This window comes from Vipera ursinii (assembly GCF_947247035.1).
Source record: "Vipera ursinii genome assembly, chromosome: 1".
Taxonomy (NCBI): Eukaryota; Metazoa; Chordata; class Lepidosauria; order Squamata; family Viperidae; genus Vipera; species Vipera ursinii.
In genome coordinates, this window is record NC_139512.1 from 290,244,638 (window position 1) to 290,267,828 (window position 23,191).

The 23,191-nt window shown below is 36.9% G+C and overlaps 1 protein-coding gene across 1 annotated transcript in view; it reads right to left on the minus strand.

Moving 5' to 3' along the window:
* The window catches only part of SMYD3 (SET and MYND domain containing 3), a 336,887-nt gene that overhangs the window by 18,912 nt on the left and 294,784 nt on the right, over nucleotides 1–23,191 (minus strand). Inside the window, exons 9-10 of the mRNA XM_083348811.1 lie at nucleotides 22,767–22,854; nucleotides 20,274–20,448 (exon numbers count right to left, since the gene is read on the minus strand). Of these exons, the coding sequence (XP_083204937.1) occupies nucleotides 20,274–20,448; nucleotides 22,767–22,854 (263 nt within the window). The remainder of the gene's footprint in view (nucleotides 1–20,273; nucleotides 20,449–22,766; nucleotides 22,855–23,191) is intronic.

The following is a 23,191-nucleotide window of genomic DNA, read 5'->3' on the forward strand; positions in this document are numbered from 1 at the left end:
GCAGGTGCTTGACAAAGCAAAGCTGATAAAATGGTTAATCTCTGCTCAGAGATAGTCTTTCATAAATTTAATCTAAAATTTCACACACAATATGCAAAATAGAAGAAAACTGCAAGCTGAATCATACCACACAGATTTATTTCATCAGGAATAGAAATTACGTAGGAATACTTATATTGTGCTAGATTTCTATAGCAACTAATGCATTTTCTGGAAAATTCTGGAAAGGGATCAGTCATCTGATTAATATCAGAAACGTAACCAGAATGTTTAGCTCAAAGTCTGAACTCTTTCATTAACAACTGCTCTTTTCACACAACCTTCCACTAAGTAATGAAGGGCAGAGTAAACTCTTTACAACTTTTGTTCTTTTAGTTATCTGAACGTTTCACTGCTTCATCCTTAATCAAAGCACATTCACAAAGAAATGTAACAAACAGCTATCCCAAGTCAAAAGTTGAATTGCAGCTGCTGGTGGGTGTAGGAAATCTGATTATTTTGTAAAAAAAAGTATCACAGAAAAATGTAGTTTTTTTCAACAGATTTCATCAAGGCATCACAGCAACTCGATCTCAGCTTTTGCCTGGGGGTGTCTCAAATGGGGTCTCTTACCTGGAGGCAATTATATAAACTAGTTTAACATGAGTAAAAATGAGAATTAGTGAGAGACAGCCTGCAGGGTTTATGTTATACTTTTCTTTTCTGATGTGTGCATCTACTACCTTGCCCAATATTGATTTATTTTTGTAAAATAGATACAAATGTTCAGTGAGCATCTGCAATAAGCTGATTCAAAAGTGACTGTATGACTACCTGTATAAAGGTATTCCTCGATTATGACCAAAAGTGAGCCCAAAATTTGTGTTGGTAATTGAGACATTTGTCAAGTGCATTTTGCTCCATTTTTATGACCTTTCTTGCTACAGTTGTTAGAATCACTGCAGTTGTTAAGTTAGTAACACAACTGTTAAGTGAATCTGGCTTCTCCATTGACTTTGCTTGTCAGAAAGTCGCAAAAGTTGATCACGTGACCCCCTGGGACCCTGCAACCATCATAAATATGAGTCAATTGCCAAGCGTGACCATAGACATGCTGCAACGGTCATTATTGGAGCTGTGACTAGGGGGGCCTTTGCCCAGGTCCGCCTGGTGCGCCAGTTGCGGCCCTATCTGGACCAGGATGCCTTGCGTACAGTCACTCATGCGCTCGTGACCTCTCGTTTGGACTACTGTAATGCTCTCTACATGGGGCTGCCCTTGAAGACCACTCAGAGGCTCCAACTGGTGCAGAATGCAGCCGCGCGAGTTGTGTTGGGAGTCTCCCGATACTCCCATGTTACACCTTTGCTCTGTGAGCTGCATTGGCTGCCGGTTGCCCTCCGGGTGAGATTCAAGGTGTTGGTAATGACCTAAAAAGCCCTACATGGCATGGGTCCGGATTACCTACGGCAGCACCTGCGGCCGGCGTCAACTTCCCTCCGTCCAGTGCGCTCCCACAGAGAGGTCCTCCTCAGGGTGCCTCCGATCAAAGAATGTCAACTGGTGGCCCCCAGGGGGAGGGCGTTCTCTGTGGGTGCACCAGACCTGTGGAACCGCTTGCCGGTTGAGCTCTGGATGGCCCCCAACCTTCGCTCCTTCCGGTGGGATCTAAAAACTTACTTATTTGAGCAATCCGGCCTGGTTTGATGGGTTTGGGGTTGGGTTTTTAACATGGTTTTATTATTGTATATATCGGGCATAATTATTTAATTGTTTTTTACTTTTGTACTTGGTTTTTTAATATTTATTGCCCTGTACACCGCCCTGAGTCCTTCGGGAGAAGGGTGGTATAAAAATTTAATAAATATAAATATAATAATAAATATAAATATTAAGTGTGAAAAGGGGTTGCCACTTCAAATGGTCACTAAAGAAGCAGTTGTAAATCAGGGACCACCTGTGTAAAATAAACCTTCAGGCCATAAAGCAGGGGTCTTTAAACTTGTGGACTTCAACTCCCAGAATTCCTCAGCCAGCCTGCTGAGGAAGTCATAAAAGGGCCAAGTTTGAAGACCCCTGCCGAAAAGTATCCAGTCGAACTCATGAAGGCCTCTGCAGCTTCCTCTGTAAATCTTTTCCCCTTTCCCAAGGGCTCCATTTCCTGGCTAGGGAGCCATTACTTCCAAGTTGCTGGAAATCTCATGGCAGCACTTTGGGAGGGGGTTTCACTTGACTCTCCTCTTGCCCTACGTCCCAGGGCATCCTGATAAGGAAAAACCCAACTTAATCAGAATTGCCGATTAAAGGGTTCTCACTTGGTAAGAATACTTGTGACTGAAATGGGTGGATTGTTAGTAAAATTAGTAAAAGTTTAAAAGCTTTTAGAATGGGGTAACTATAATAATAATAGTTTAGTAAAAGTATATGCTACTCAAATCCAAGTATTACCTTTTAGACTATAATAATCACTTAATTTTATTTATATACTGCTGTTACTCCCAATGAAGCCAAAGCATTACACAGAAGAAAAATGTAGTAAAAACAATCTATAATGTGCTGCTAAAGCAATACAATATGATAAAAGCCCAGCAAAGCTAAAGCAACACAAAATAAGAAAACATTAACAAGGCAGTATTTAGCTATAGAATAAAATAATTACATCAGTTACATTATGTTAATATGGTCACTGATTTTACAACAATACAGTCCTAGAGCAAGTTCAGCATGCAAATGTTTATGTGAACTATCATGTCTTAAACTGTTTTGCCCAACTGGACAGCATAAGATTTACCTACAGTTTCCCCAGGAGGGAACTCCATAAATCCATTATTCACTATGTGTTTTGCATAATCAATGTTACTGAAGAAAAGAAGAAGGGCATAGCTCACGTTTTCAGTTGCTGACAGCTATGATATCTAGTTCACCATGTTACAAATTAGCACCCCTGGGAATTAAAATTCTGGAATTCTGGGAACTTGCACTCCCAATCTCTCTTTGATGGGGAAGGTGAATTTACTTTGTTTATAAATCAAGCAAAATTTTCCTAAGATTCTCCCCCTAATGACCCTCACAGCAATATTTTCTTCTGGATAGCATGACAGAATTTTCCCCACTAATCAAGTCACTTCTGTGGCCTTTCAATTTAGATGAGCTTTATCCACAGGTGAAGTTATTAATCCGAGTAGGGCAAATAACTCATGTCAAAAGAACAGGTCAGAATTATCAGCTCTTACTGAAAACATTATACCCATAGTTTAGAAGCATAAAAACCTGTCACATAAAGTCTTGTTGTGTAAGATTCTTAGATATCACTGATCACTGTGTTTAATGAATGCTGTACCGATAAGTGCTTCCATTCTAACAGATCTGTTAAAAAAACAAACACCCTGTGGGTTCTAATGTCTTTGAAACCAGTCATAATCTGCACTACAAAAAAACAAATTGCTTAATGCCTTAAGTATGCTTTACCTTTTGCTCCTATGAAAATTATAAATGGAGGAAGAACTGAAATAGAATACTAAAAAAAAATCTCAATTCTCACAAACTATTACTGTTCAGATGGGATATTAACAGTGACTATTGTTCAAATTCTGCAGCAATATAGCAATGAGTATTAAACTCGGTCTTAAGATATGGTTTTACTGCATTCATCCATTCTAAGGTTAGTGCCTCTGCTTTTTAACTCACTGTATCCTATTACTTTGTTTAAAACTGAATTTGAAAATGCATATGTTCTTGGGATAGTTTTTGTAAAAAAAAAAGGAATAAAATAATTGTGAAGATAAATTTCCTATATCCAAAATACGTTTTCCTAATCACCATGGAATTAAACTATCAATAATACTTTAAAATACTCTCATTATTAGTATTTAAAGAGATTTTTAAAACTTGAAACTTTTTAATAATGCAGTCTTTTCTCTACTTCATTCTACCTACTTTTGGTTGGGCTCTAGTTTTCCAACTGTTCACATGAAATGCTTCTGGCATAATTTTGGAACATTTCGTCTCTTGAATCTATCAATATCATGTAGAAACAGCTATGAACAAGTATTTAATCCTACACTTCTGTTGAAAAAGTATTTATCCTTTAGGATTTTTCCAATTTTTGCAGATTTTTGGCATAGAATCTTACCAGAGCTTCATGCTGATATATAAAGAAAGTCTGAATGATCAAAAGATATCAACATTGTTTCATTTATTTTGTGAACAAAATACAGGTAGTCCTGAAAATAAAAATAAAAACCTGATAAATTCTCCCCACCCCCTACCCCTTTGCATTTTTCTTTTCAGCATCCAGTCAGGATGGATTTTTTTCCCCTATGTTTAATGTTGGTTTTATTTGTTGCTTGGGTCATTTTTCCCTCCTTTTTCCTTTTTTTGTTCTCAATTTTTTTCTTTTTTTGTTGTTATTGTTGGATGTAAGTTTTGAGGGATTTTTTGTTTTGTATTTTATTCCAATTGATAACACATAATAAATATATATTAAAGAGGTAGTCCATGGTTAACTTATGGCAATTAGGGCTGAAATTTCCATCACTAAGCAACATTATCATAAAGCATGACATCATGTGATCATGACTGTCCACATATACAACGGCACATATACAACTTCTCCCCACCCATCTAATCTCCCTCCTATCTCTATCCTTTTGGTCACTTTGCTACCCTGCCACCCAGTACTCCATCACCATTGCTGTTTCCAGCTGATGTTCGTCATCTTCTTCCCCCTGTTGCTAACTTCCGCCTGGCCTGGCTCTTCGTGAGGCAGCTGCTGGCCTTGTTCCCATGGCTGCATGTAGTCTTTTTGAAGTTGTGTGCAACCTTCCTGAAGCTTGCCTGTCCTCTTGCCCCCAGCAGCATCCACCTCTGGCCCAGCTGTGCTTCTGTGGCACCACAGTTAACTGCTTGCATGTCCTCTCACCCCTGTCAGCGGTCACCCTGACATTGCTGTAGCCACCAGGTTGCAGCAACCACTTACCCATCCTTCAGTCTGTTTGTCAGCCACATGGGACTTGGGGCCTCCTGTTGGCTTCCCCACTGACTTTGCTCGTTGGGAGCTAGCAGAAATTGCAAAGAGGACCTTGCTTAACAACCTATGATCGTGATGGCAATGGAGTATGCCATTACTATGGAATGTGTCACATGACATTCCATTCCCCATTACTGTTGTTAATCAAGGACTATCTGTATTTTTCCACAAATTCAGCTCAGGAACATTTCAGGTGTTTTTTGTTTTTGTTTTTAAAGTATAAACTGCTTGTTTCATGTCCTGGCACATTTCTATGCTTTTGCTTTTCATTTCTTATCTTGCATTTTGGGGAACACCGTCTTATTGCAAGACTTCAGTTTGTTGATGAACAAATGGACTGATATTTTTCTGATACAGTTTTGCAAAGGTATAAAACATTTTTTTAAAAAAATACAAACATTTAAAAAATGAAGTTAGAAATTTTGGATCTGTATGCTTGTTCCAAGAAGTTATTCTCTTTTCTGTCATATACCATTTAAATTATGATATGTTTCACGACAATTTATGCGGTAGTTCTATGAATATGCATAAAGCTATGACACATATAGTCATAACACTGAAAAAATGTTCTTCATTTCTACATCTTTCCATCACTGTACATGAGTTTGTGCATGCATATACTCTAATTAAATCAGTTTATAAAACAAGTTTTCATGCCTAAAATAAGAAATAGTTTTTATTATTTATTTATTAAACAAATTTATATGGCTATCCAAATCACACGCAATGACTTTCCTGAGTTCTCCTTTGAAACTACCTAAGTTGTACCATTTGCTTATTTAAATCAGTTGAAATTCTGCTCTGCTTGTGCAGAATTACACTGACATGGAGCTACACTAGAGAGACATTCAGATGCAAAATTGAGATGGACGTTTGACAACACATGGAGCAGACTTTCTTCAGAACACACTCTAGTAAGCTTGCAGCTCTTTCACTCTCTGATTTACAGCTGTGAGGCTACTGACCTAACAAGTTCAAAGTGGAGAGTGTGCAAACATAAAGCAGCCTGTGAATGAACAAACAGGAACAGGACTCTCTGCAGAAGTCATTCTGTTCACTGAGGTATAAAGGAATGATGGGTTCACAAAGAGAGTGTTAATCTCCTGGCTGTGGTAGGAACAATCAACCAGCACAAGTACATCACATCCTCCCATTTTATTTCATTAATGTCACAGTCATCCTACATTAAAATCCAAAAAATTGATGAAACTAAAGACGCTGTCTCCAGTTCATGCTATTTTAAGAATAAGCTCCACTGAACAGTGGGATGTATTAATGGTGCAATCTTACTAATGATTGACTGAATATATCAACATTGCCCAACACAACACTTTCCCTTGTATTTTATTATAAGAATTTCTGTGCTAAACCTCACAGAAATGGACAAACCAGTCCCAGCAGCAACAAGAACGAACAACTTCCCCTTTATAATTGGAAAAATCCTAACCTCAGTTCAGCCATCTTCAAAAGAACCAGACAATCTTCTATATGCAACAGCCGAATCAACAGCACTAAGTTTATAATGGTGGGCAGAATATAATCCCTCTTGTTGAACATTAAATTGTAATTTCTATTAATTATTAAAGTCATACAAATTAGCTGTGTGTTTATGTCACAGTAATTAAAGCTGAAGCAAAAGTTGGAACTCTCACACTTGTAGTTGTTTTCACCTCTAAAAGCTGCACACATATACATATGCAGAGTCAATACTTCAGTATTATTAATATCTTTGACACATATGGATGAGATTATTATAGCATGTTGAAATGCTTGCTTGCCTTGGAAAATTCTTACATTAGAAATTACAGCACAACAGGTTCAAAATATGGTATTAATTAGAGCTACCCACAGCAATTGTATGATCCAAATTTAAAAGAGTTTTATTAGCTCAAAGCTAACAACCACAAGAATTCAGTTCAATAATTTTGCATTTCATTCATCTAAGATTTAAATCAGGGATTTAGGGGTTGCTAAACTTCAGTTCCAAGCATTTCTACACAGAAATGCTAAAACCTTTAATTGTGTCTGATTATTTTAGTTAGGCTGTCTGCTTGGCTTGATGTTTTATCTATTTTTATGGATTTTCCAGTTTTGTATGCTACCCAAACTCCTTTGGAGTAAGGCAGCTAATAAACTGATTTTCTGACTAGTTCAGGAAAATACTGACAATAGTAATCTCTCATTTCTGCCCTAAACAATCAGCATTATGTATTCCTAAAGAGCCTTCTGGGATTATGAAGAATGGAAGCCAAATTGCCAGGACTACTCACTAAAGTACAAAAGGAGACTATAAATAAAATACAAATGAATAAGTAAGATGGGAAGGTAAGATCTCCCATAATTTTTTTCCCATAAGTCTTGCTTGGATCTTTTTGACTTTTGAGACTGTTGGCAGGAAACAATTTTTTTCCAGTAACACAAAAACTTTGGAATGAATTCCTGACCGAAATAAATATTGGTAGCTTTCTTTTATTACATAATAGAAACCAACAGTAATCATTTCAGAGAACTTTCAGGGCTTACTGAATTCGACAATTTTTTCTGATTATTTGTTTGTTAGATTCTGAAAGGTTTCAGGGGAGCTTACAACATGTACAATAAAGTACAAACATGTCCTTTAAAAACATTGTTGAAAACATAGCTGCACAGACAAGATAGAAACAATAACATTAAACATTTATTCTATTACATAAAGTGTTAGTCTGTCCTATTGAAACAACTGGATAGTGCATTGCAGCAAAGTTGTTTAGTATCTCCTTTTTATTACTTATAGAAGTTTATTGATTTATACTTTTCTTTTTAGTAATGCTTTTTTACTTACATTCTTAATAAGTGATTCTACTTTTTTTGAAAAAGATAGAAAAATAATGAAATATTATCCCATAAGATAATGCAAATGTTTAAAATTAATTTTGTAAAATTAGTTGCACATATTTATTAAGAACAGTTATGAAAAGGGAAAATATTTTTTTATTTTTTATTTTTTATTTTAATTCCATTTATATCCCGCCCTTCTCCGAAGACTCAGGGCGGCTTACAAGCTTAGCAGTATATATATAATATATATAATGAAAGCTAGTTTAGGAGAAAATCCATATCAGTTTACGCTAGCAGAAAATTAGGAGGAGTCTAATAGTACCACAGCAAAACAAAACTGGTTGTCATTTACAGCTCACAGCTCAAACCACTCAAAGTCATAAGCTACAACCCATACTGGACAACAATACTGCACTTAAGATGGTAAAGATAACCACCTAGCCCACAGGTCTGCAACCTGCGGCTCCGGAGCCACAGTCCTCTGCTATGTGCAGTCCCCCCCAAAAAAGGTGGGACTAAAAAAGTTCAACCAATCAATTCAAATATGCAGGGTAGGTGCATATCTCGCCTTGGCTCCACTCTTCAGTCAAACCCTGTTCTGCGCATGCGCGCATGTACGCGCATGCGCACACATTTTTTTGCGGCTCCCAGTTTTTCCTTTTGTGAGGGAACCGGTTCCGAGTGGCTCTTTCACTGTTTCAGGTTGCTGACCCCTGACCTAGCCTGAATCAGGTTCTCACCAGCAAAGGAAATAACAAAATAAATTGTGCTAATATGAGAAACAGGCCCTGCAACAAACACAGATGCTTGCTTTGCTCTCACAGGTATACCAACAGCATCATCACAAACTGCCACAACTTTACATGTAAGATGAGAAAAGATTTCCCACACTCTTTCTCCAATGTGATATATGGCATCTTCAGCCAGAATGCTCCTATGGATCCTACACAGAAACAACCGATCAGATTTTTGTGCAAAAGAATTAATGGACACAAGGGTAAAGTAGTCACTGACCATATTAGCATCCCAGGATACTCTATTGCAGATCTTAAAGTAGCTGTTTTGAAACAAAAAAAACCTTTATCAGCATAACTGAGTAAGACGGTTCAACTCATATTCCATCAAAAGGTTATCTTAGGAGATTTCAATACACACAATAGATTTTTAACATGGTACTGGTAATAACCATCCTTTCCTTTCCTTTTCTCCATGTCTCATTCTTATGTTATTCTTCCTCCATGCGTTTGATGAAGTGAACTATAATTCACAAAATCGTATGCCTTTTAATAAAGGATGTCAGAAAGAACACACTAGACTCCTGATAGCGTGAACTGATTTTCACATTCCTTTGGATAATGCTATGTATACAATAAGGAAGTCATAAAGTCTGGGACTTCCAGGTCTGACCAAGAAACTACTCACATTTGGGTTCATGAGGGATGAATGTGTTACCAAGCCTAAGGGCCATGAAAGAAACAATGGTGCTAGAGTAAACATTGACTTTTAGGCACCATAGTCTTTGATATTTTTAGGGTAGCAATGTTCTTAAAAGTTCCCATACGGTACATATCTTTAGCCAATGTTTATATATATTGGTGTAGTTATGGATGTTACATCAGGGACCTTTGTGGCTTACCAAAAGCAAAATTAAATGTAAAGAAGACAAACAGTTCTCTTGAGAGATGCTGCTGGCTGCCTAATTTTAAACAGGAGGGAAAGCCATATCTATATGCTGTTAGAAAATGTTTACTGAATAAGATGTTTTACACAATATTGGAAACCTATCAGCTCAAAGCAGCAAATTAAGAAACCTGAGAAATGCAGAGATGTTTTTCTAGTAAATCACATGTCACTAGGTCACCTGCTAATTGCTTGAAGATGATTGTCTAGGCTGATGCAGGGGACCTATAGCCCTCCAGGTATTATTGAACAACTAACTCCCAGGATCCTACTCCATTGGTATGCTAGATAGAAAGCCAGAGGTTGTTCATAAAGAAAGACCCTTGGAAGGATGTAATCCAAAGGTTAGTAATTGCAGATGAATTGAAACATCAATTATAGCTGTCATTCTACCCTGTGGTCAGCAGAAAACTAGTATATTTACATAGTTGTAGAAAATGTTTAATTATTCACCTCTTTTTGTTTCATCCAGCCAATGTCACATTTTTCTAGCCTGTACAGATAAGCAAGTTGATTTTAAAAACACACACACCATTTTCTTATCCCTAGAACATTTCCTTGACAGGATTACATTTTATTACCACAATTAGATGAGGTGGGGGGGTGGGTTGTTCCTTTTTCTCTCTCTTTTTTTCTTTTCAAAGTACAGTTTTGGTCAGAAAGGGGCCACTATTAACATTAACTCAATGACTTAAGTGTCAAAATTATATTATAGATCAGTGAGCATATGCTGGGGGTTGTATTCCGACTTCTCCATGGGTGGAATATGCCCCAGACTGATGCACCGTTTATTACAGAAAGTTGATTAGGTACATTTCTTGAATATACCGACTGTTTACCACAGTTTATAATAACAAATACTGAATATTTAATGCAATATTTCTTTCACATCTTTATTTACAGTTGTTTATGCGGAATTTATATTTCACATTTCTTCCAGAGATCACGGCAATTGTACAGCATATTTCTTCCACTCCATGTTATCCCCACAACAGCCCCCCCCAATGAAGTTAAAAAAGATTATGATGGATGCACAATTATCGTTTTTCAATAAACTCCATTCAGGTAATCTGAACCTAAAACTCTCCAGGCCTAGTCCAATATTAATATAACATAATAATATAGAGAGAGGTCCCTGTCCCCAAAATAGCCTGTTGGAAACCAGTCCATGGGAAAAATGGGCAAGCACTCTCCACTCAAGTGCCTACCACTAATGCTTGCTGCTTGCACAAATGGAGCTGTGCGCATGTGTGCGCATACCACTCACCTGCCCCCCCCCTCCCAGTAGGCTGGGCCGCCAAGCTGGAAAGGTTGGGGACCACTGATATAGAGTACTAATATGCTTAATTATACTGATTTAGCAAATTTATACAGCTGCTCATGTCACAAATGTGATTCTGTTTGTTAAAGCTGAAACAGTTGAGGTGTGGACCTGCAGTTCCCAATCTAGAGAGGACTGTTATCTAAACATGCCCCACAAGACTCCAAAACAAACTGCCAAATACCTATTACCTTGGAAAATAGCATAAAATTTAAAGGCTGGGGCAGAGTGAGCAATGAACTGTCATGTTAAGGCTTCATTCTTGCTTGGAATATAGATACTGTACTAGTCAAGATGCTCCTGGGGTTCTTCTGCCAGTCTAGCCACAACAGGTGAACTAAAGATTAAGTGCCTTAAGGTCTCTGATTTACTTCTAAGCCAAGGTATTAAGTCTGACACTGACAGGATGTGGAGCAACACACCATTTTAAGGCATATCCAAATGCACATAGAGGTCCACACCCTTCTTCCATACATTTTATTCTTTCCAATCCAAAGGGATTTTTGTAAAGAGACCCAGGATTGTCTGTCTATCTCTTGCTTAGCAGAATAACTCTTTGTAAATTGAAGATAACAAAACCACATTTGCTGTTTGGGGGAAGCTGACAAAACAAAGATTGAGTTTGAAAATGGGCCGAATTAAATCCAGGGGCTTTGGAAAAAAAGACATTTCAAATGAAGTCTCTAAATGCATCCTTATGGGAGATACTGGTGATTATTTCATTCTAAGCATGCAACCCTCTGTTCCTGGTCACGTGACCCAGGGCAGACTGAGTTCAGCCCACCCTGTTTCCTACTATACACTTACACACAAACGGGTAAAAGGGTTGAACACATGCTCTACACATGTTCCCTTTGTCCCAAAGGTGCTGTTCGAAAGGCAACTGGACTTTCTTGGTTTTTTTCCCCCTTGAAAATGTTTCACTTCTCATCCATATTGTTTCTTCAGTTCTGGATGACCTGGATGCCTGAGAATCTCTATAGACGTTGTTCCCTACTTTGTTCATATCTATCAGCTTCTAGGAGACAGGAATGGAAGAATGTCTAGCAACCTAGAACTAAGGAGAAACTTCCTGACAGTCAGAACCATTAACCAGCGGAACAACCTGCCTCCAGAAGCGGTGAATGCTCCAACTGGAGGTTTTTAAGAAGAGACTGGACAGCCATTTGTCCGAAATGGTATAGGGTTTCCTACCTGAGCAGGGGGTTGGACTAGATGACCTCCAAGGTCCCTTCCAACATTATTATTATTATTATTATTATTATTATTATTATTATTATTATTATTATTATTATTATTATTATTGTTATTATATTATTATTATTATTATTATTATTATTATTATTATTATTTATTATTATTATTATCTATAACAACTCCCAATGCTTGTTGGTGGTCCCAAACTCAAACTCACAGCCCTCCAATTTCCCCGCCCCCTTCTATTTCTCCACAGTGCTTTCCCTCCACTTCTGCTTTTGCTTTTCCTAGGGAAGCTGATCCTCTGAATCTCCTCAGTTAAACTATTATGTCTTACCTTATTTCCTATTCTTGGTATGCTTTGATTTTGGGACGTCCTGATATATTTGCTCCCTCTGTTGTCTCCTTAACTACGCACACATACCCCTCTTCCCCCATGCTTTATTTCCCACTTTTCTTGCCAGTTTGGGTTTTTCTTGGAATGACCCATTCTTTCAAACATTCCCTTCCAAAAGAAAGCAAAAACTGCAGCATTTTTAAATCAGCAGATGGAAGCTCTGAGCTGTTCAGTAGTGGGAAAGAATTTCCTTTGGAGGGGAGGATTCCACATTGCAAGAGGCATTTGAACTGGATAACAATCCATATATTACATTATTTTATGAAAAACAAAGTTGCAGGGCTTAACAAAAATAGTATTACCTTCCAAAGAAATAAACTAAAATTAAAATAACCCAATATTGCAATAAAATTAAAATGCCAATACCTGTTAAAAAGTGGCCCCAGGTTCACTCCCTCTTGAGTTAGTCCTAACCATGCTCTGTAAAACCTGGCATGGCCCCACAAGCTGATGAAAGTTATGTTTTCCTGCTATAGTTTAGCACCTCATTTGACATAAATCTCCTTTTCACATTCTGAAATATCCAAATAATTTGATATAATATCCTGATTATAACAGAGAACAAGAGAAAGAGAACATGGTGTTCAGAAGGCAAGGAACAGGCCTATTCCACATGAAGTCTTGATGAGAGATCAACAAATGAAAAGTTGTGACTAGTTTTAAAAATATTGGGTGCCAATGTTTTTTTTAAATTTCATACAGTCATATGAGACTGTGTCCTCCAAACTCTATTTAATTACTTTGATTCATTTACCTCAACACAGAACTCCTTCTATGTTGTCCGCCCTAGGTTTTGCTCTTCAACTATGAGACTGAAGCAGAATTACAATGGAAATTTCCATTCTGTCAAGGATATTACCCTTTTCTTCAATGCAGATCCTTCTTGGACGTGATATAACTGTATAAGAAGAATTTAAGCTAGGCATTTTAAAAAAATATCTTTCATTTCCATAATCTTTTATACAAAATTAACTATTGAATCATACAAAATCAGATATGATTTAGTTATTTGCTGAAGAAGATTCCTCTAATTAGTTTGAGGAAAATTTAAAATAAAATATCTGATTTGCCTGAACTCTCAATAACATTTACCAAGGTTTTTCTTCCTTTCTGTTTTCAACAAATCCTGCAACCAAAGGTTACATGAGTTTCTTTCCTTTTTATACTTTAAAATAAATCTCACTCTCTTCAATAACTTTCACTTTAATCATGCACTGTTGGTAGAGTGGCATGCATCTGTGAGAAAAGATGGATGAAAGATTTCAATCCTTTTGGATAAAAAAACAACAGTGGGTACCAAATGACCTTGACTTTGCTTAATTCAGCTGGTCAATCTCTCTGCTTTTCCAAATTAAAACAATAGGGGTAGTTGGTGTTTGCAAACTGACAAGGTGTGTTTGTTTCACCTCCAATGCACTTCCATTTTAAAATCTCATCTTTCTAAAACAGGATTTCTTAAACACTCTGCCCTGTAGAACTGATTTTTATTTCAAGAAAGGGAAGAAAATAGTTTTTAAGAAAACAATTATTATAGCCTTGCTTGAGCACACAAACTAATCCTTTTCTAAGAACTAGTTACTTTTGCTTTATTTCAGAACCACAATTGTGTGGTCATGTTTAAGTACATACAAAGAAAGATTCAACTGATGAAAAGAGATGTATCCTAAATACTTTGATGAATCAGTCTCCTTACAGCTTCCATCTGCTCCTAAATGCTTCTCAGAAAATATACTCAAGTGTCACCCTTTTGCATATTTCCACTGCCCTATCCTAAACACACTTAGGCTGCTGACAGATTAATGCTTAGTTCACTTGAGGTATACATTCTTCGGTTCTTACACATGTTCTTATAAGGAAATGGAACTCAGTAACCACTTAATCGCAAGTTTGGGCAATGTTATTGTACAGAAACAATGCCTTAACTTCACTTTGGTATCAGATGAAGGTATCTCTGTATAAAATATAACTGTCACCAGTGCTGCCATGAGCCTCTTTTGTAAATCTGATATAAACAAGGTCTGCTGAAGATTTGTCAGTGACCCAAATAAGTAAGGAGGGAATAGACCTGGAAATTCACAAAATACAGGCTTGAGGTCTACTTTAATTCCAGCCAGTTGCTTTAAAAGGACAAAAATACACCAAGTATCAACATTTAAACACAGTGAGAAATCTCGGTTCTTCCTCTCATAAAGAGAACACTGTTAAGAAGCCTAGGACACTGCGACCTTCTGCTCTTACCACTTTGGGGCCATTTTTGAGAACTGACCCAGGGAAGTTAATTTCAAGAAACCAGCAATTACCAAGGAAGACAGTCATGTAGTTGTCATATTGTTTACATATACAATTATTTACTGCATCATCACTAACAATTAACATATCACTACAAAAAGGTACTGAATGTATGTCAATCAGCATAACAATAGTGGACTTCCTTTCTGTAGTTCTTATGCTCTTCTGTAAATGCAACACTAAGCTTTTAGGAACATAATTCACCTATGACAGTCACAGTGAGATAATTATTGGTTTTCAACATATATCAAACAAATTGAAAGTTTTCAGCTATGCAGGTGAAGAATAACAGGGCAATACTTGTGTGCTTTTGTAGCCATTTATAGCAACTCTTCTCTTTTTGGTATCTGTCCAAACCTGGGAATGTTACCTAGAAGGCAGACATGCCACAGAGAGAATATGCAGACCAGTCATTCAGAATCCAGACAGGATAGAGATAAGGACAAGATTATGTTGGCAGAATATTATCTTCTTAAAGATATCACATGCTCTCCATCCTAAATCGACAATTGGGCAGCACTGCTGTGCGGTTTAAAAGCTGACCGACAAAAGCAGCGGTTTCTGGAGAAAGAGAGGTAGGCAGCCCTGGCCTTTTATTAAATGACCTAAAAACGACACGTGATTTGAAAGGCCTCAGGCCTTATGCAATGAAACCCTGGAGTTAAACAGGATGCAACAGTTTTGCTCTCCATTTTAGAACTGATTTTATTGCACTGATACTTGTTTCAGATATAATGGGATATCCTGCTATCAGAAAAGCTTATTACTATTAAGAGTACAATTTATTTCTTTACTATTGGCAGCCACACTTTTAGACAAAGTTGGATTCTCTAAATATTCTCCCATGAGGTGCAAAAGCAAATGTGAGATGAAGTGATGAAAAGGCTTCTGCCATTTCATCAACAATGAGCATTTCAAGAATTATTTCTCATAATTATGGCTTTGTTCACAAATGGGAGAAAGAACAAAGAGAACTCCAGAATTAAATTATGGATAGCATGCCAGTTTCCATTCACAGTAAAACTTACCATCCACTGCTGTATCATTTGTTCCAGCTGACAGCAGATGACAGAGGAGTATTTTCCTCTCCAACTATTCCACCCAAGATCTTTTAGCTGGAGATGTCAAGGACTGAAAATGGGATTTTAAGTGTATTCTTAAAACTTGGCACTATAAAAAGATCAGTCACTTCTAGGCTAGTAGCACATCCATTCTTCATTTAGCTCAGTTCAAAATCTGTTTTCGTGAATTCAAAACATGTTTTCTCATAAGAAGTATTTTTGACACATATTTTCCAATGTGTAACTTGTGAGTTCCTACACTTTTCTTCCCACTCTAGTCTGGTGCTCATTCTTGCATTTAATGACTTGGGCATTTTCTCTGCAGACTATAAATATGAAATAGATTCTGCAAATCCCAAGCAAGAACAGTACTTTCCCTTTCATTTACTGTTAGGAACTACTTTCTTTGCCTTTTATTTATTTATTTATTTTTGCAACAGATTTAGTCGATGTGAAACATTTCCATGTGGCCAAAATACTACTTAATACTGTATGTTTTATTCAACTATCCACAAAAGCTCCTCAATTCCCTGTCACAATAACTGACGTTTGTTTAAATTAACATCACAAATGGTGCTAAGCTCTACTTCTGCACAGGCAAATACAGATAGTGCTCAACTTACAACCATTTGTTTAGTGGCCATTCTAAGCTACAATGTCACTGAAAAAGTGTCTTATGACCAGTTCTCACACTTATGACCATGGCAGCTTTCCCATTCCCTTCAAAACTGGATTGCTCCCCTAAAGTATATACCGTACATTCAATATAACTAATCTTAACATAATTTTCTACCACAACTTCCTGAATATAAACTAGTTTTGTATAGAGCCTCCAAATCTAATTCTGCTGTGTATATAATTTACTCAAATAGTGTAAAGCCTCAGAAGAAGAAGAAGATAAAGGCCATGGACTTTCTTGCTATCAGTCCCAGTATGGATGATTTTGAGTTATCAGAATCCAATCAGGTTAATTGTGTAAAATCTGTTCTTTTTTATATTCCTATGAATATAAATGAGTTCTCAATAATTCCAATATGTTGGCTAAATATCTGAGAGCACAACATTATTTTTTCCACCTCTAGATTAAAAGATATATTCTGCAGGCTTGGGTTGACTATGTTAGTTTGTGTATAACTGCCAAAATATAAGAGGACCTCATAATAAACAGCTTTATAAGGAAAAAATCTCATTCAATTTTCACTACTCATGATCAGCCACCTATCACTGTGGTGAAAACCAATGCAATTAATTGTTTTCTGGATTTCTAAATTCTACTGGGCTTCCTTTTAGTATGCTTCATGCAAGTGGAATTTTAGGCTTTGAGCTACTATAAAGAACTCTTAATCTTCTGGACCAAGTTATATTGGTAATCAATTTGCCAAGTGCATTGTAGTGTGAATCTACACCACAAAGTCCATTATTATATTTATCTGAGTGATAGCTTAGCATGGCCTTTAAATAAATACTGAAAGCCCAGCAATGTCTGCAATGAAAACATAAGTTCAAAAACTGCACTTAGCACACTATAGTGGAAATGCACCCCACTGATCACTTAATGGGAATACTCACAGTAAATACAATCCCTGAAGTTAAAATGGTTTTAGTCCAATACTTTAAGCCTTTTTAAAGGAAGCCATACCACCTCCGATTTGTATGGATGGCTTGTTTTTCAGGTTATTCCCTGCAGGTAACAATATGAATATTTCTTTTCCCTCAGAACTGAGAAAAGGAAAATAGATAGCTGTAATGGAACTGTGGAAGCAGTCAAGCAGTAGATTGATTCCACTGGAGAAATTCAATGCAGTCCAACAGATTCCCTAGGATTTGGTATCCTGCTGCTTCAGGCGCAACTTCTTGTAATGAGAAACAGAAGACTTTTTGTCAAGAGCGTCAAAGCTTGTAGTGAAGGCTTGAAGGTAAACCCCTCCCCCCTCAAATAACAAGACCTCAAACTGAAAATGTCTCTCCTCAGAAAATGCTTTTGCACATGGAAAGACTATGACGCCCAGTTCAAGGTACAAGAGAGATCAAGATCCTTTGCAAGCCAGCAACATTCGATGAAGAACATACAATTGTGCGTATCTCTACAACAGGATCAGAGGCAACAACCTGGCTATAAGTATGACACACAAGAAAAGAAACGGTGAAATGATTTGATAAACCTATAATTGCCTTCTGCTGCAACTCTTTTGTACCCATGTGGTATGTCTGGGCAATTTTTGAATGTTACAGAAGCATAGCTGAAAAAGTATAGCAAGTAATTAAAACAGAACAGTCATTTTCGGTGAGATTTGAGAAAATTGTGGAGAAAAAGCCTATTGATAGCTCTTGTCATGATGTTTAGAGACAATACTTCTCTAAGAGGCAATTCCAATTGGGAGCACTCATCTGCTGCTTTGGGTCCTCCACTGGACCCTAATTATTGGCCACAGAAACAGAACGTTAAACTTGAGAGGCTTCAGGACTATCACATTATTTTCACCAATTTTGTACAAAAGTGTGGTTTACTTAAAACAACAATGAAAACAATGAAAATATGAGCTATACTTTTTAATGGATGTTTAAATAATAAAGTATCTTTCAATAAAATGACTATGAAGGCCAATATTTTGAAATTAGGCCATTACTAATATCTTGTTTAATTGGACAATGCAGTTTTCTTAACAATTCAGACTGTGTTTCATTTTTAATTATTAAGTGCCTAAGGGGCAATTTTGTCCCCATTTTGCCATTGACCCATTGTATCTTAAACTGGGAAATCTTCATCTCTCTAGAGGGTTGAAATTTTTATATTATTGCCCTTCACAATAATAATAAGTACCTGGAATTAAATTTAAAGGATCCAAATAATACAGTACATTTATTCATTTAAAGCAATTTTCTACAACTTGAATATTCAATAAAATATGGTTCTGTAATAATAAAAAAATGAAAGCATCTGACTGAGATCATTGGAAACAGAATAGCAATTAAAATTCCCTCGGTGAAATGCTCCTTTATCACAACCAAATCCCACTGAATGGTAAGAAGTGCCTCTTTTCATTTTGTAAATACTAGTAGTAGTGTTTGAAGATATTATTACTGAGGCTGTCCATCATTATTTCCTTTTTTAAAAAACTGTATTTCTGTTTACCAAAAGGAAAGAAACATGGAGAGAAAGAATACAAAGTTAGAGATCTTCTTTGATCACTCTGCTCTTTTGCCATTGCAGCTATACCCTCTATAACTACTCTCTGTTTCAAAGGAAATCACTCTCTTGTTTAAACTCTGAGAACCAAAATTAATTAGGTAAAGGTTCCCCCGCACATGCGTGCTAGTCGTTTCCAACTCTAGAGGCCGGTGCTCATCTCCGTTTCAAAGCCGAAGAGCCAGCGCTTGTTTGAGGACGTCTCTGTGGTCATGTGGCCAGCATGACTAGACGCCAAAGGCGTACGGAACGCTGTTACCTTCCCACCGTAGTGGTCCCTATTTTTCTACTTGCATTTTTACGTGCTTTCGAACTGCTAGGTTGGCAGAAGCTGGGACCAGTAACAGGCGCTCACTCTGTTATGCGGCACTCGGGATTTGACCCGCCAAACTGCCGACCTTCTGATCGACAAGCTCAGCGTCCTAACCCACTGAGCCACCGCGTCCCTTCAAAATTAATTAGTGACAGGTTAAAAACATGGAGCACCAAAAGGAAGAAAAGGTCTCACCAAAAACACAATGCTATTCTCTTAACAGGTGCCTGGGAGGTTTTGAAAAGTAAAATTAGACCTAATGCAAAACATTCCAGAAATTTCTAAGGAAATGTCTGTCATAAAAAGAATAGCCAGTCTTACAGATTTTAGCCTAGGGAAAAGCTGAAATGGCAAATATATTGTTCAATCATTTTTAATTGTGCTTTTAAAATTGTTCACCAAAGATATTGTCCACTTGGAATGCTGGATGTGCCAATGAGAAAGAGACCTCATCACTTATTGATCAGCTAATCATAGATCAAAGACTGATGAGTAAGTGTAAAGTACTTGCAAATAACTTCATTGTTTCCTCTCTTTATCAGAGTGGTAATTCCTATCCTATGTGTATGTAAAGAGCCAGAGAAAATGGCAATTCCTTAAGACTGGTGTACATTTGCATATAAATCGATACAAGTAGCTGAAGAGCTGAATGGATAGGGAAGAAAACCCTAGAGAGTAAAGCACAACGATGCTGGATGCTGTGATGATCAAGGAACTTGGGGGGCCTGGGGAGAGGTGGTGGTGAAAAGAAATTGGTTTTCTTACTCTGTATAACGTAATTGTCAATAAATGTAGAACCGTTTCTTTTGTCCTATGCGTGTAAAATATTTTATTCTCTGTTTTCAGAATGAAAAAGGTATCTATACAAATTGCCTTATTATATCTGCAAAGTAGTTTCTTGCAGCTTCTATGGGGAAAACTATCACAGAAAATATACACTGTGTCTCACTATCTTGGGTGGAAACAGATCCCCGCCATAAATCACAGTAAGGCTAGCTCTCACCTGTAGGGCTGCAAAGTTCGGTTACCATAATGCAGAGCTTCTTCCCAAAGGCCCAGGTTTATGCAGGCATCCATGGCAAGGTCAAGTAATTTTAGCTGATAGATGTTGGTGTCTGGGAGACGAGAGGCGTTACTCTTCAGTGATGTCTGGCAGGACAACAGAACTTGCTCCCACTCTGACATTTATTTGTGTTAAGGATTAACCCATGACAGAAGCATCAATCAAAAGGCAAAACATTAAGTTAAAACATTGCATTTTTCTATTCTAGAAAACCCTCTTCCGTAGAAAACTCCATTTTTTAAAAAAAACCAACAAAGCATGAAAACAAACTACATGAATATGAATAGTGATCATATGAAACCAAAACTAATTTTGTTATAGTTAATTTTCTTTTAAGAATTATTTTCTTAAAGTAAACAACATATTTCTTGTAACCTTTTTCTAGTTGAATGTCTCAACAAAATCAAAACTCATATTATAAATTAAAAGAATTTTTTTTAATGTAACAATTTTTGGCAACAGAAATTTTTCCCTGATGAAAATTAAATGATCAGGGATCGGAGGAGAATGGGGACAACAATCCATGGGGGAAGGAAAGAGGGACTCTATACGCCTGTGCTCAGCATTATTAAACATATTTGACAATCTTCTTTGGGATGTAGCAAAGAAGACAAAAGATCTTCATTTTAATATGAACTCTTTATGAGTTTCTGCTATAATTAAATTAACATTCATAAGATATTTAGTTGACATTGATATCCCCAACTTCATATAGTTAATACCAGCCAAGGAACAATCTGAATTTATCAACTGATTATGTACGAGGGCAATTTGGAAATAAACCTCCATTTGGTTATCAATGACAGACACTCGCAGATACAGAACTTTTATTATACACATTATAAAACTACAACTTTACATTACTTTTCAACATAATTGCCATTCAAATTGAGGCAGTTGTTATAACATCTTACAAGGTTTGAAATTCCTTAATAGTAGTCACTCGGTGCAAAATCTGGGCTATGGGGGGGCGGGTGATGAAAAACATCACAATGGAACTGTTGCAAAAGTTCCTGGGAGCATCTAGTGGTGTGTGGGCAAGCATTATCATGAACCAACACCACACCGGAAGTCATCATGCCCCAACGCTTGTTATGGATGGCTCATCTGAGTTTTCGTAATGTTTCACAGTAGACTTCTGAATTGATGGTCGAACCACGCTCCATGAACTTCACTAGAAGTACTCCTTTGGCATCTTCACATTTGGCAGGATTTTCTATGGCACCACTTCAAGGGGATCCAGGATGGATGTAAAATTGAAAAAATTGAAAAAAGTCTTCATATTTTGCTTCTTCCAGGGGCCTCTGAAGTGTAGCCTGACTACATTCCTAATCTTCCCCAAAAGGGGAATTCAACTAAAGGCTGTAATATGTACGAGAAAGAGGAAGGTGAAGAAAGAATGAAAATTGTCATCATTAGGTCCAAGGATGATTTCTTGAAGAGAGGGCAGTCCACCACAGTCTTATATGCACTGATGTTGGCATTAATGAAAAGATTTGATTCCCTGCCCCATACAGATTATGGCCTTTAGTTGAATCCTAAAGTGGAATGGTAAATTGAAGAAAGAGATTGCCCTACATGAAAAAGAAGGATCTTTTTAGAGAAACTAGCACAACATTTGATGGGGCTGGAGAATAGTGATGAAAAGTTAGGGGGAAAAAATCTCACAGTAATTAAAGACAGCAAAATAGTGTAGATGTCTAAACTTGATTTACAAATATTTTATACTGAAAATGGAATGAAATACGGTTTACTACTTTAATAGTGAAATTTCAATAAGTGAGTATTGAATTGCAACATATATGGCCAAAAGATTAACATTATTAAATATATAACCCCCCCCCTCTCTCTGTGTGTGTTCAGGTTCTTTTGGCTCTTTAAACTATATTAAGACTTAAATATTTAAAGTGTCTGTCATCTTGTTCTGCAAGGTCAAAGCAAAGTTTCTTCTGCCAAGAGCCACATGTGACACAATGGTTAGAATGCAGTATTGCAAGGTAACTCTGCCCACAGCCAGGAGTTTGATCCTAATGAGCTCAAGGTTGACTCAGCCTTTCATCCTTCTGAGGTCAGTAGAATGAGGGCCCAGATTGTTGGGGGCAATATGCTGACTCTGTAAACCTCTTAGAGAATGCTATAAAGCATGATGAAGCAGTGTATAAGTCTAAGTGCTATTTCTGTTGCTCCAGAAACTTAAAGATACAAATGCTGAGAAAAAAAAATTAAGGACAAAAGAGTTTTCTATAACCTAGAACACATTTTGATTTGATTTGCCTTCTGTTTCTTTGTATTTAAATATGGTTTTATTTGAAAAATACAGAATACATATAATAGGCAGGAAGAGAATGAATTTAACAAAGACTAGAAAACAAATTGATAATTATATCCTCCTGATCATAGTGGAAATGTGTGTATTTTGTGGACCAAGGATACCTTCACGTGACTTTGGTGCTCCTACTGTATTTATAACTTCTTTGGCATCTTTCCAAGCTTGCTCATCACCTGCCAACATGTCAGCATCCTGCTTCGACAGAAATAAAAGTGAAAAACAAACAAATAAAAAGTATCTGGTTAAGAAAAGAGAGGGAAACCAATAGCCCCGTCACAGGTGTTAAGTAACATTGGACACCAGAATTTTCTATTAAAATTGAAGCTGGAAGTCAGGTATTCCAAGTTTCAATCTAAGAAAATTCTAAAATTAATTTACATCAAACATTAATAAAAAACCTGGCATTTGGATTTCATATATTTATATTATAAGCTTACATAATAAGGAAGGGGTTAAATAAATGAGCCAAAAATACAATATCCATGTTTAGAAGAGCTTATAAGCTACATTTTGGGAGGTAAAAAAGGAA